At 53.0% G+C, this 14,506-nt stretch overlaps 1 protein-coding gene across 1 annotated transcript in view; it reads right to left on the bottom strand.

The window, feature by feature from the left end:
* Positions 1–14,506, bottom strand: part of C16H1orf167 (chromosome 16 C1orf167 homolog) — a 21,575-nt gene extending 7,069 nt beyond the window's left edge. Inside the window, 10 exon segments of the mRNA XM_086344549.1 lie at positions 49–257; positions 951–1,340; positions 2,996–3,182; positions 3,641–3,816; positions 7,733–7,919; positions 8,462–8,577; positions 11,152–11,288; positions 12,379–12,586; positions 13,028–13,071; positions 13,275–14,506. Coding sequence (XP_086200675.1) covers positions 49–257; positions 951–1,340; positions 2,996–3,182; positions 3,641–3,816; positions 7,733–7,919; positions 8,462–8,577; positions 11,152–11,288; positions 12,379–12,586; positions 13,028–13,071; positions 13,275–14,477 — 2,857 coding nt within the window. The 5' untranslated portion in view covers positions 14,478–14,506.

The following is a 14,506-nucleotide window of genomic DNA, read 5'->3' as shown; positions in this document are numbered from 1 at the left end:
CTTGGCCCCTCCCTCACCCCTGGTGCCCTGTCCCAGCCCCTGACTCACTCTGCCAGTAGCAGTGCCAGTGGCCCAGGGCACGTCGTTGCAGTCTCCGGCCCCGTTCCCGGGCCCGCAGCTCCACCTCCCGCTGCTGTACCAGCCGCTGCCGCCACAGGCCCAGGGCAGCCCTGCCCCTCCGATCCCAGGCCCAGCGGGCAGCCAGCTCTCTCTGGGCCCCTTGGGCTGTTGCCCAGTGGCTCCAGTCAAGGAGGATGCTGGAAACAGGAGTGTCCACCCTCAGGTGGTCACTGCCACCCTGGGCCAGCCTGGCCCTGCCCTCCCCTCCCCTCCCCTCAGCAGCAAGGAGGGGCTTGGGTGACCCTTTCTCCTATTTCCATTATGGAGGAGGAGGGGTTGCTAGGGGCTGGAGGGCTTCAACGCTACCCTGAGGGTCATGCTGACAGGTGGTCAGGATACAATGGGACCCCAGACGCCCGATACCAACTGCTGTGATGAACAGCGCTGTGAACTAAGTGCTTACTAATGCTAGGTACTGTGCTTGCTAGGGGATGTGCGTGCCCCTACCTCACTGAGGCCCACCAGTGAGAGCCCTAGTATGAACCCCATACAAATGGGGAGATAGAGGCACAGAGAGGTTAAGCAACTTGCCCGAGATCACACAGCCGGTGTGGGACAAAGCTGAGATGACCACAGCCATGAAATTTCTGGGAGAGATGAATACTCTCCCATACATGATCCCTACCCTCCCCCTCATGTCTCACAGCAGGGCAGGGTAGGAGGGCAGTACCTGAGTCTGGGGAGTGAAGGGGGGCCCTCTGGGATGTAGACCCGGGAGACGCAGATGGAAAAGCAAGGATTTCTGGGAAACAGTAAATCCACAGGGCTGGGGAGGGGGCGGGCAGGGTGGGCAGGCAGCATGGCTCCCCTGCCCTGGGAGGGGTCCCTACCGCCTCTGAAGCGTGCTCTGGTGCCACCTCGCTGCGTCCCGGGACTGCTGGGCCCGCGCCCGCCAGAGCAGAAGGCATCGCCCCTGCTGTCGCTGACCCGCTGCCCACAGAAAGCTCAACTGGAGCATCTCCAGGAGGGCGGGGGCCCTGGAAGCCTGGGGAAGGAGTTGTGGAGTCCTGGGTGCCCTGGCTTGCCATCATCTCCTCCCCCGTCCTCCTCCCCACCCTCTGCCCCTCACCTCGTCCCGGGAGCTTCTCCGGTGTGTGCTGTGGCCTGGTGGTGGATCTGGGGCCGAGGCAATCCTGGTGCTGCCCGGATCCTGTGCTCTCAGGCGCCAGCCCCTCAGGATGTGCCGCAGTGCCCGCCACTGCACGCCCTTGAAGAAAGAGCTACAGGAGGGGGCAGGGGAGTGCCGGGGTCACACGTCACCTGTGGCTGGGGCTGCTGGAAAGGCACAGAGCTGGGCACCACCAGACTGGCTGCACACTGGGACCACCTGGGACTCTAAGAGATACTGGGATCCACTGGGGCCCCACCCCTGAAGATTCTGCTTTACTGGTCTGGGTGCTGCCTGGGCTTCCCAAAGTCCCAGGGTGACCTTTATGAGCAGCTGAGGCCAAGAGCACAGCTCTACCTGCTGTGATCACCTGCTTGATTCTCACCACACTCCCAGTGTGGGGGGGACATGCAGTTGATGGGGGGTGGAGTCAGGCCCAGGGCCCGGCCCCCAGACCCAAGACTCAAGAGCCCACACCAGTATTTCTGCCTTCACTTGGTTCCAAAGGTAGGGAAACGGAGGCTTGAGGAAAGGTCATTTCCTCAAATGCCAAACAGTGGCAAACCTGGGATCCTAGCACTGGTCTCAGGCTACAGGGAACCCCAGACATGTCGCAGGGAGATATGGACTGTGCCCTGGTACCCAAATGCCAGAGGACAGCCTGGCAGAGGGAAGGCTACATTCTGAAGGATCATGGTGAGTTGAGTTTCCCTGGAGTTCCAGCATTAAAAGAGACTGAGGGTCCAAGTGGACCAAGTGGGTGTGGGGCTGATGGATGCCAGGTGTACAGCTTTTAAGGACAGAATTCTTAACCCTGCAGCTGCTAATTTTCATTCCTCCTGACATCCCACTAGTGAAGCTGACCCCTCCTAACCTCCACCAGCCCCCTCACCCACAACCATCAGCCTGGGCCCTGAATCCCAGCATCCTGTCTTGTATAAAAGCATCATGAAGAAGGTCTCACTATAGGGACTTTCTTGCTGAAGATTCAGTGTGATTTAGAGCACGGTGCTTGACCCCTCTGAGCCTCAGTTTCTCTAGCTGTGTAATAAGGCAACTGTGCTGTGTATTGGTCGTTCAGTCGTGTCCGACTCTTTTCGGCCCCATGGACTAGCCCACCAGGTTCCTCTGTCCATGGGATTCTCCAGGCAAGAATACTGGAGTGAGTTGCCATTTTCTACTTTAGGGGATCTTCCCAACCCACGGATCAAATCTGCATCTCCTGCATTGGCAGGCAGGTTCTTAACCACTGAAGGGAAGCCCCAGTAAGGCAACTGGGGTCAGGGAAAAGTGGCTCACTTTTATTCATTTAGAGTATCTACTCTGTGCATACAGGCAGTCCAGGCACCTGCGAAATACTGGGAGGCACTGGTGAGGAGACAGACATGGTTTCCCACTTAACTAGGAGATGGGTGAGATGTGGGTTCAGGTTCTGAGGAGGGAGTTGAGCATTAAACCAACCTCCCATCAGGTTCCGGCCATCCTGGTGGGATTCCATGTCTGTGCCCCTGGCACGCCCTGCCCACCCTCCCCACCCCCCGCCACCAGCTCTCTGCTCAGCCACTGTCTCAGTGTCCCTGGGTCACCTCCCACAGCCCCACACCTGCTGGGCACCACAGGGTGCCAGGCCCCAGGCTGAGACCACAGGAAGGAGCAGGATGCCACCTGTTCCTTATGGAATGCTCCATCGTGTGCTGAGCACTGCTCACACGCCCACCCTAGGTTACCCCAGACCCTATCCCAGGTCACAAGCTTGTGGTCACCTACTCTGCCCGCTGGCGCTGGGACAGCCGCGTCCTCCAGAGCAACAGCACCCGCTGGAGGGCCAGCTTCCGGCAGGCTTCTTGCAGGGAGCCCTGGCCTTGCTCCTGAGGCAGCACCCGGGCCGCAACCATCAGCCTCAACCCATGGGCTGTGGCCCCTCCAGGGACTGAGCTGAAGAGAGCCATGTTCCCTGAGAAGTAGACAAGAGAGGAATCAGTGACCTCTCTCTTCCCAAAGCCATTGGCGGTCACTGCCTCAGCCCCTGAGGACCCCTCTCCTCATGGGCACTGCCCCCTCCCACCACCTCCAAACCCTTCCTCATCAGGACACCTAAAGATCCTGTTTGGTCTGAGGTGCAGGGGCTGTGCGTCCCCCTTAGATTCAGGGCTTCCCAGGAGTAGGGGCTACATAGTCCTTCGAGGCTTCTCTAGAGGAGCTCATGACAGTGGCCAGGATGGGGCCCACCAAGGCCTGCTGCTCCAGGGACCCTCCCAGGTCTGCCAGGCTGCACCCTTGAGAAAGCTCCCAATCTCATCACCTCCCATCCTGAGAATCTGTAAGTCAACCAGAGCAACTGCAGAAGGAGCTGAAGTGGCGCTGTTTGCTGGGTGCGGGGAGGGGAAGCCCTTTGGCCAGCCGCTCACTCACCTGCCTTCTGCCAACAAAGGGACAGCTGGGCCACCTTCGCCCCATCTGAGGCCCGGAGCTGCTTCATCTGCATCCACTGCTGCAGGCACGTCCTCAGGGTCCCTGCCTGGCAGTTGGCCACATGGTCCCGGTACCGGGTCCCTCTTTGCACGAAACGCTGCCAGGCCCCAAAGCACCTGGATAGCCAAGAGAAAGTGCTGGTGTTCATCGTAGTGGCAGCAGCTACAGCCACCGGCCATGTGCCAGACACACCACTGAGGCCCTGGGCGAGCCACTCACCTCACTGAGCCTCAGCTTTCTCATCTGTAAAATGGGGCTGCTTTAAGGATAGTGAGGCATGCCGTCTGCTCAGGCCACACCACCACCACTTCTGGGTGCCTGGCAGTTCTTTGCTGCCTCCTACCTGGCCTCCCACATCCACTGTCATCCCACCCCTCTGGTCAGTGCCTACACCATAACCAGAGTAATATTTTTCTTTCTTTTTTAAAAAATTGTATTTTTATTTTTTGGCCATGCCTCAAGGCTTGTGGGATCTTAGTTCCCCAACCAGGGATCAAACCTGTGCCTCCTGCAGTGAAAGTGTGGAGCCCTAACCACTGGACCCCCAGGGAAGTCCCTAGACGTCAGGAAGCATTTAACAGGAGGCTTCCTGTGTGCTGTTTTGGATCTGTCAGGAATTCTCTATTCCTTATTAATTCCTGAATATTCAGGAATTAAGAGGAGAGGCAAGCCTGTCCCAGGGGCTGAGGAATCCAGGCATTTCCTTCGTTAGTTTTTCTATACGGTGATAAGTACCCTCTTCCTTCTTGTGAACCATATGGTAAAAGTGATTATTTACAACTCTCTCTCTCTTTAATATGGATCACCTATGTTTTGTAAGTCTGGAATTTTAATCTTTATCTTTGCTGAGAATAACTACAGTATATATGCCCACACCATGTTGATTAAAACACCTTTGTTCCATCAGAGCTTTGGTCCCCGTGTCTTGCTTTCTCTCTCTGTCTCCCTCTCTCTCTTTTCCAGGCTGATCCCTGGAGCTCAGAGGCTCTCTGAGTTCACTTTTCTGCCCAGGCTTCTAAGACCCTCTCGAGAAGGCGCTCTGCGCCTTCACCCCATTGAGAGGGCACCTGAGGCCTCCTTGAACAGAGCAAGCCCTGTGCCAGGGGCTTTATTGGCTTTCTGTGTAAACCAAGGAATATCAGCCTCTTTCTCTCTCCTTTACTTTCTTATTGATCGACTCCAGACCACCAGGTTCTGGTCCATTAAAGGACCTCAACATCTAGAGAAATATTTTTCAAGTGTTAGTCATTCTATTGTATCTGACTCTTTGTGACCCTGATAGACTATATCCCATCAGGCTCCCCTGTCCATGGGATTTCCCAGGCAAGAATACTGATGTGGGTAGCCATTCCCTTCTCCAGAAATCTTCCCGACTGAGGTATGGAACCTGGGTCTTCTGCATTGCAGGCATCTTATTCTCTTACTAAAATCCTCTAGCAGTAGTCTCCTTGCTCTGATGAAAATTTCAACTGGTCCCCACTGCCAACAAGGCCCTCTCTGATGATCTGCCCCCCAACACCACTGCACACATTTCCAACTTCATCTCAGACCACCCTGGCCTCCAACTCTGTACTAACAGGGTTCCAACTTGACCGTCCTTCTTTGAATTTTCCATGTTCTCCTGTCAGAGGCCTTTGAACATGCTGTTCCCTCTGCCTGGAGCTCTTGTCTGCTCTCCCTCTACCAGTCAACCATGCATCCTTCCCATCTCTGCTGAACTCCGGTCGAGGTCAGCTCCCTTTGTTAGACGTTCTCACAGAGAAATTCCCTAATGGTCCAGTGGTTAAGAATCCACCTGCCAATGCCAGGGACATGGGTTCAATCCCTGGTCCGGGAAGATCCCACATGCCATGGGGCAACTAAACCTGTGCAACACAACTACTGAGTCTGTGACCTCTAGAGTCAGTGCTCTGCAACAAGAGAAGCCACTGGCGTGAGAAACCTGCACACTGCAACTGGAGGGTAGCCCCCACTCACCACAACTAGAGAAAGCCCTCGCAGCAATGAAGACTCATGCAGCCAAAAAAAAGTTCTCACGGAAAACTCTATCAGGGGATGCAATCAGCAAAATGCAGACAGTGGGAAACTATCAGACAGGCAACCTGGTTTCTTCAACAGATCACTGACAGGAAGAAAACAACAAAAAACTCAGAGGGAACGCCATAGACTAAAAAGACTTTTGACGATTCCTCAACCAATGGCAGCACATGGGCCTTATTTAGATCCCGATTGAAACAAATGATAACAACACATAGTAGAAGTGGAAATTTGACTGTTGACCAGCTATTTCTTGGTGTTAAGGAATTATTCATATTTCAGGTGTGATCATGGTATGGTGGTACGCGCATGCTCAGTTGCTTCAGTCCTGTCTGACCCCATGGACTGCAGCCCGCCAGGCTCCTCTGTCCATGGGATTCTCCAGGCAAGAGTACTGGAGTGAGTTGCCATTTCCTCCTCCAGGGGATCTTCCCAACCCAGGGATCGAACCGGTGTCTCTTGTGTCTCCTGCATTGGCAGGAGGGTTCTTCACCACTAGCACCACCTGGGAAGCCCATGGTATGGTGGTTCTGTTGTTTAAAAGACTCTGTTTTAGAGATGCTGCGGAGGTATTTACATATGAAATGACAGGATGCCTGGGGTTTTTGTGGGGGAAGTAGCTAGGGTACAGATGAAACAAGTTTTCTCAGGAGGTGATTTTCTTGATGGGTACATTGAAGCTGTTTATTCTGTTTTCCTACTTTTATGTAAGATAAAAATGTCCCATAATAAAATAGTTAACAGGGAAAAAAATCTTCATGTAGCTCTGTGTCCCTTCCCTTCACAACACTTAACTTGGGTGGTATTCACACACACACACATCCTTTGTGATTGTTAATTTCCTTCCTATCTGTCCCTGCACTGAGTCATGGGTTCCACGGGCCTTAAGCTCTGCTTATAATTGAATCCCTGGCTTCCCAGGTGGCTCAGTGGTAAAGAATCCATGGTACATATACACAATGGAATATTACTCAGCTATAAAAAGGGATGCATTTGGGTCAGTTCTAATGAGGTGGATGAACCTGGAGCCTATTATACAGAATGAAGTATGTCAGAAAGAGAAAGACAAATGCTGTATATTAATGCATATATATGGAATTTAGAAAGATAGTACTGATGATCCTACATGCAGGGCAGCAAAGGAGACACAGATGTAAAGAACAGACTTTTGGACTCAGTGGGAGAAGGCAAGGGTGGAATGATTTGAGAGGATAGCATTGAAACATGTACATTGCCATACATAAAATAGATGACCAGGGCAAGTTTGATGCATGAAGCAGGGTACCCAAAGCTGGTGCTCTGGGACAACCTGGAGAGATGGGGTGAGGAGGGAGCGGGGCGGGTAGAATGAGGGGAACACATGTATACTTGTGGCCGATTCATATTGATGTATGGCAAAAACCATCACAGTATTATAAAGTAATTATCCTCCAATTAAAAAAAAAAGAATCCACCTCCCAATGCAGGAGACACAGGAGATGTGTTTTGATCCCTGAGTCAGGAAGATCCCCTGGAGGAGGAAATGGCAACCCACTCCACTTGCCTGGAAAATCCCATGGACAGAGGAGCCTGATGAACTGTAGTTCATGGGGTCACAAAGAATCAGACAGGACTTAGCAACCGCGCACGCATACATAAATAAATCCCAGCCCCTGGGTGGTGTCTGGCAGGTCTTAGTGTCTCACTAAATGGTGGATGTATTCATTTCTTATTTTCATTGGTCTCTCAACACCAGGAGTCAAGAACTGACTTAAGGGGCTTCCCTGGTGGTCCAGTGGTTAAGACTCCACACTCCCGTGCAGGGGCCCAGGGTTTGATCCCTGATCAGTGAACTAGATCCCACATGCTGCAACTAAAGATCCTGCTTGCCTCGACTAACACCCAGTGAAACCAAATAAATAGATATTTTGTAAAAAATGGACTTAAAAGGCCTCTCCCAGCTGCATCCCACCCTCTGCCTCAGGGAAGGTGGTCCCCATCCTCTCTTCCCCCTACCTGCAGAGCCAGGCTCTCCGATGCTGAGGGTCCAGTAGGGCCACCCAGGCTGCACCTGCAGCAGGAGAACGCCAGGTGTGGGGGGGCCTCCCCATCCTCTGAGTCCTCAGCGTGGCCTGGGAGGCCTCTCCCTGGACCCCCTTCTCCTGCCTGGCCCATTCCTTCTGATGGCACCACAGGAGGAAGACTAAAGGGAGGGAAGAAGGCGGGAAGAGAGAGTGAGTGGAGGGGAGCAACAGGGCCAGGAGGGACCACTGAATCCTGGGATGCCAGGCTGAGTGGCCTGGGACCAGTCAGTCACTGTCCATCTCTGGGCCTCAGTTTCCCCATGAGTGAGTCATGTCTAAGGACTTCCCAGTTCTAACATACAAGCTTCTGTCTGGCCTGTGTCCATCTTCCATGGCACACAAATGCGGGATGTGCCCCTCTCCTACTATGTGTCCTTGAGCTGGGCACTTAATTTCCCTGTGCCTCAGTTCCCCATCAGTGAAATGGGCACAATGCCTTGCCAAGGTCACCATGAAACTTAAATGAGATCTTGTCTGGGAAGTTGCCAGGGTAGATACTCAGTAAGCACTCACTTACTCACTGAGGAGCCCCTAACCCCCCTGCCCTGCCCAGTGTGGGGGCCTGGGCCTACCCTGCCTGGCTCCATGTGCCCAGTGTAGGGACTCGGGCCCTGCCCTGCCTGGATCCATCTCCCCCTTTCCCCAGAACCCCACTTCTCACCAGCCAGATGTTGCAGAGCCTGCAGGATCGGGACTCCCCTCTCTCCTCCATCTGGCCTCAGCCCAGAATGCAACAGAATCGGCTGGGCTCCCGCCTCCTCTCTCAAACTCCCTGGACTGAGAGTGAAGTTGCCCAGGTAGAAACTGATGCCCTCCCTGGCCTAGGGAGGGCACCCAGTCCCAACCCATCCACCCCAGTCCTGAAGGACCATTTGCTGGCAGGAGCGAAGGTGCGCTGAGCCACCCCCCTGTTCTATTCCAGACAGTACATTCTGTTCCTGATATGTGAGTAATTTGTGGGGAGGGTTCTGCTTTTGCTGTAATCTCTTTAATACTATTTGGATTTTTTTACAACAAACATGCATTAAAATAAATATTACTTAAATAAATATTTTAAACACAATTGTTTAAAAATAAGAATGGGACTTCCCTGATGGTCCATCCAGTGGTTAAGAATCCACCTGCCAACAGGGAACATGGGATCAATCCCTGGTCTGGGAAGCTCCCATGTGCCTTGGGGCAACTAAGCCTGTACACACGACTACTAAACCTGTGCTCTAGAGCCCGAGAGCCGCAGCTACTAAAGCCCATGAGCCTAGAGCCTGCGCTCCACAAGAGAAGCCACCACAGTGAGAGGCCTGAGCGCCACACAAAGTGTAGCCGCCACTTCCTGCAACCAGCGACAGCCTGCAAACAGCAACAAAGACCCAGCAGAGCCCAAAATAAATAAATAAAATCTTAAAAATGAAAAAAAGAACAAAAACAATACATCGTTGGAACAGAAAACTGAGGAACTGAAAATAAGCATCTTAAACCTCACTGCCCCAGAAATGACCACTATTTCCATTTGACCTTTTTTGGGGGGACAGGGGAAAATGAGATTTACTTACTTATTTTTAACAGTGGTAATTAAAATACACATAAAATTTACCATCTTAACCATTTTAAGTAAATATTCTAAACACGATTGTTTTAAAATAAATATTTAAAACACAATAACCATTTTAAGTGAACAGTTCAGTGGTGTTAACTAATTCACACTGTTATGCAACATTTTAATATTTTTCTTTCTGGTCTTTTTTCTATGCACTATTTTTCATTCATAGAAAACAATATCTTGGGTACTGAAGTGAAGTGAAAGTCACTCAGTTGTGTCCGATTCTTTGCAACCCCATGGACTATACAGTCCATGGAATTCTCCAGGCCAGAATTACTGGAGTGGGTAGCCTTTCCTTTCTCCAGGGAATCTTCCCAACCCAGCGATCAAACCCAGGTCTCCCGCATTGCAGGTGGATTCTTTACCAGCTGAGCCACAAGGGAAGCCCAAGAATACTGGAGTGGGTAGCCTATCCCTTCTCCAGCAGATCTTCCCAACCTAGGAATCAAACCAGGGTCTCCTGCATTGCAGGTGGATTCTTTACTATCAGGGAAGCCCATTTGGGTACTATTTTTTCTTTTTGTTGCCACACAGTTTGTGGAATCTCCCCAACCAGGGACTGAACCCAGGCCCTTGGCGGTGAAAGCACAGAGTCCTGCAGCAAATTCCCACTGGCTGTCTATTTTACATACAGTAATGCTTATGTCTCAGTTTGCTATATGATGCAGGGAGCTCAGACCCGGTACTCTGTGACAACCTAGAGGGGTGGGATGGGGAGGGAGGCTCAAGAGGGAGGAAACATATGTATACCTATGGCTGATTCATGTTGACGTAGGGCAGAAACTGGCACACTATTGTAAAGCAATTATCCTCCTATTAAAAATAAATAGAAAAAAAATTTTTTTCTTTTTTTAAAGCACAGAATCCTAACCACTGGACTGCCGGGGAATTCCTTCTTAGGTACTATTTTGATGTGGGGGAGCTGTGCTGGGTCTTCATTGCTGCATGGGCTCTTTTCTAGTTCTGGCAAGTTCTAGTTGCAACTAAATGCAACTACCCTCTAGTTGCATTTGAGCGGGCTTCTCATGGCAGTGGCTTCTCTTGTTGCGGAGCACGGGCTGTAGAGCACACAGGCTTTGATGTTGTGGCATATGGGCTCAGTAGTTGCGATTCCCTGGGCTCTAGAGAAGAGGCTCAGTACCTGTGGCACACAGGCTTAGTTGCTCTGCAACAGGTGGCATCTTCCCAGATCAGGGATCGAACCCATGTCTCCTGCATTGGCAGGTAGATTCTTCACCACTGAGCCACCAGGGAAGCCCATTAGGTACTGTTTTTTAACCCTCTTTTTTTTTCTCCCAGCATTAAAAATACCCATATGCAAACACCCATAAAGCTACTTCTAGAAAGGAGGATAAGATATATAAGGAGGGAGATGAAACTTTTGAATTAACTGAAATACTTGCAACTATCTTCAATGTTTTTTCAAATCAAGCATGCATTCCTATTATGATTATTATAAAAGGAAAAAACACCAATAAAGATATGGAAACAAAAAATAAAAAAAGAATGGGGAGGAATTTTTAAAATCTTGATAAATGTCATATTGAACAGTTGCCAAATGTTTATCACATGGTTAAATAACAATTTTCTCACTTGATGTTGGATAGTGAAGTTTTCATAGGTATAAATAACGCCACGATGGACATCCTTTTGCACAAATCCTTGTCCACATTTGAGGGGAAGTAGGGGACAAGAAGGGAAGGCCACAAGCACTGTCCAGGTCACACTGACCAACCTGGGGTGTCCCAGACTACCTGCTTCTCCAGGCACCATCCACCACAGGCTTCCTTCCTGAGGGGCCTTGGTCCTGGTCTCCCCCGGAGGACAGAGGTCTTGGCCCAGCCTGGACGTGAGGCTGCCCTTGTTTGTGCTGCTGAATCAAGTGTCTCCACTAGGTCAAGAGAGAAGGGGAAGAGGGACGTTGGCTGATGCCTCAAATGTGCTCTGAGCGGGAAGGGCAGAGACAAAGTCAGACACTGTGGTCTTAACCAATTAGATGCCCCTGCCTCTTTGGGAATGAATGGATGGATGAATGGATGGAGAAATGGAGCCCAAGAGGCAGGGTTTTCCTTGGGAGACAAAACCTGGAGCTAGACCCTCCCAAAGCACTTTTCCTAAGGAGGGACAAACACTGAAATGCCCTCCCAGTCCTGGCTAGCAAACCTCTAGTAAAAAATTGTTTAATCGCTAAGTTGCGTCCAACTCTTTTGACTGCATGGACTGTAGCCCACCAGGTTCCTCTGTCCATGGGATTTCCCAGGCAAAAATATTGGAGTAGGTTGCCATTTCCTTCTCCAAGAGATCTTCCTGACCCAGGGATTGAAACTGCATCTCCTGCATTGAGGGGCAGATTCTTTACTGCTGAGCCACCAGGGAAGCCCCTAGTTTAAAAAAAAAAAAAAAGCAACCACTTAAATAGCAGTTTGCTATTTGCTTGCTATGTGCTAGGCAGGATTCTGAGTTCCTTATATTTATTAATTTAACCTCACAACAGGGCTTCCCTGGTAGCTCAGCTCGTAAAGAATCCACTTGCAATGCGGGAGGCCTGGGTTCCATCCCTGGGATGGGAAGATCCACTGGAGGAGGGCATAGCAACCCACTCCAGTATTCTTGCCTGGAGAGTTCCCATGGACCGAGGGATCGCAGAGAGTCGGACACGACTGAGCTAATAAGCACAGCACAACCTCACAACAACCTTGAGAGGTATGTACTATTGTGAGTGCATTTCAGAGCTAAAGAGACTAAGGCACAGAGAGGTCAAGTAACCTCCCCAAGATCACACAATGAGAAAATGTGGAGGAAAGGAAAGTGGTGGAAATAGGATTTGAACTTGAGCAGAGTTCAGTCACGTGTCTGGGCTGATGCCTGCCCGCTCTCCTGCTAATCACTCAGGGGGAACAATCTGTTTCCCAAGAGAACCTCCTCCCCAGACACACAGGTGTTTCGTCACCTCCTCATGCCCCAATCTGGAGGTTCCTAACCTTCTGGAAGGTCCGGGCCAGCAGAGCCTGCGTGTGTCGCTCCCATGCCGCATCCAGCTGGGCCTCCCGGAGCCACAGTCCCCACCGCAGTGCTCGCAGACCCCTGCGTAACAGCTGCCGCCGGCCCAGCGCCACGGCCGCCGCCACTGCCCGCTGCCGCTGTGCCCAGCGCCACCATCCTCTGAAACATCTGGACAGCCACTGACAGCTGGGGACAGACGAAGCTGACCAGGGGTGGGCCTGGCCCCCAGCCCCAGAGAGCAGCTGGAGGCTCAGCACCACCCACATTGCCTTTCCAGCATGGAGGGTGATGCTCCACCCCAAGGCAGGAGGGCTGGCGGGACACTGGGAGGACTTTCCTCTGCAGAGGGCTAGCCTTGGAAATCCCATAAAAAAGGGCTCCTGGAGGTGGGGGAATGCCCTGTTTGACTGCCAAGAGTGCAGGGCAGCCTGACAAGTTTCAGATCCCAGGAAGCAGCAGCCCCCACGTTCCTGTCCTTAGGGGCCTGGGAGGTTCCCTCCCCCTTAAATTCTGCAAGGATCTGCCAGCCGGGCCTTATGGCCATCAGGCCCGAATCTGCAGGCAAGTGGGACAGGAGCTGTTTCCAGAGCATGGCCTCGGTCCCCACACCACAGCACATATCCTCACCGGCCTAACTCAGGCTCCAGATTCACAGTGTTTCTGGGTTTGTTCTTGGAAAATAAAAGAACACAACACACTCTCAGGCCGAGAAGCAAGCAGGACTAGATACCCCCTGCTAAGCCTGCCTGCCCAAGGCCTCCCTTTCGAGGGAGGGTGACAGGGTAGTGACAGCCATCTTGGAGTGAGAATTCCTGGGAGGGAGGGCAGCCCCCAACCCAGAGTCCCCTAACTCCCAGACTCCTCTGGCCCCTACCTGCAGGGCACTCCTCGTGGAGGCTATGTCTGGCGGCCCGGAAGTTGACCTTTCTTTCTCCCTGCTTATCCGCTCCCTTGGGGCCCTGTTCCCTCCTTCCTGCCCAGGGAGGATGCCCCGGGCTGAACTGGATGAGGTTGAAAAGCAGAGTCTGGCCTCCCTGCTGGCTGCCCCTGGAGGGAGCAGGGGGTCCCCCCTCTGCCCCCAGCCGTGTGTAGTCCCTGGGGAGCACTGCTCTCCTTGCCTTAGGGGGCAGGCAGAAAGGACCACCTGCTCAGGGTCAAGGGCATCCCCAGGCAGCATCTCCAGAGTGGTCCTCAGTGATGCACGCTTGCTGCTTGCCTGAGAGTCTGAGAGACCCTCCTGGGCCCCCTGTGTCTCTGGGAAACCGGAAGTTCCCCTGAGGCCTCGGGAGTGTCTCCTCCTCTCATCCCAGGAATCAAGAACAGGCTGGCAGGGCCGGGAGCAGACAGGGAGTGTCTGGCCAGCTCTGGTCCAGAGCTCCTGCCGCACAGGGCCTGGGGGTTCCCGGGATGCCTGGCACCTGAGCCTCACTGCCTCGCGCTCCAGGCGTTGCACGCAGACCAGCAGCTGGTGAATGGCAGCTTGGGATGGGGCCCGAGGCGCGATCTGGGCAGGGACAGCCAGGTCTTTCAGGGTCAGGGGTTCCTCCACGAGCCTGGAGGTCCAGCCCCCCAGGCCACACTGGGATCTGGGGTCTGACCATGTGGGCCCTTTGAGTGGGGCCAGCCCTGTAGTAAGCTTGATGTCTGGGCAAGAGGTATCTGTGGCCAGCAGCCAGGACCGCCTCAGATTGGAGGATGGATGAGCCAGTGGCCCTCGTGGTAGGGGGCTTCCCTGGGGCATCAGGTGGGGCGAGAAGCTCTCCTGAGGCTCTGACCAGAGTTGGGGACTGGTGAGATGTCCACACTCAGCTGTGTGGGTCTCCCTGGCGCATAAATTACTTTGCTGGATCGCAAAGTCTTTGGCTGTCCCTTGGGGTCTCCCAACCAAGGACTGCAGGTTGACCTGCTGCCGGAAACTTGAGTTGGTCAGCCGGCCGGTCGTGTCCCTCAGGATGAGGCCCAGGCTGGGGCTGGGGCTGCGGCTGGTCAGGTTGCTCTGGACTTGGCAAGGTTCCTGGCACAGTGCTGTCCCCAGGCACGGTGTGGCAGCAGGTCCTGCCCTCTCAGCCGGGCCCATGGGCACCCACCGGCCGTGTCTACTGCCCA

This window comes from Bos grunniens, chromosome 16 (genome assembly GCF_055505025.1).
Source record: "Bos grunniens cultivar Pamir isolate PY7600 chromosome 16, Bosgru_T2T1.0, whole genome shotgun sequence".
NCBI classification, from domain to species: domain Eukaryota; kingdom Metazoa; phylum Chordata; class Mammalia; order Artiodactyla; family Bovidae; genus Bos; species Bos grunniens.
This window is presented reverse-complemented; position numbering and strand designations above follow the sequence as displayed.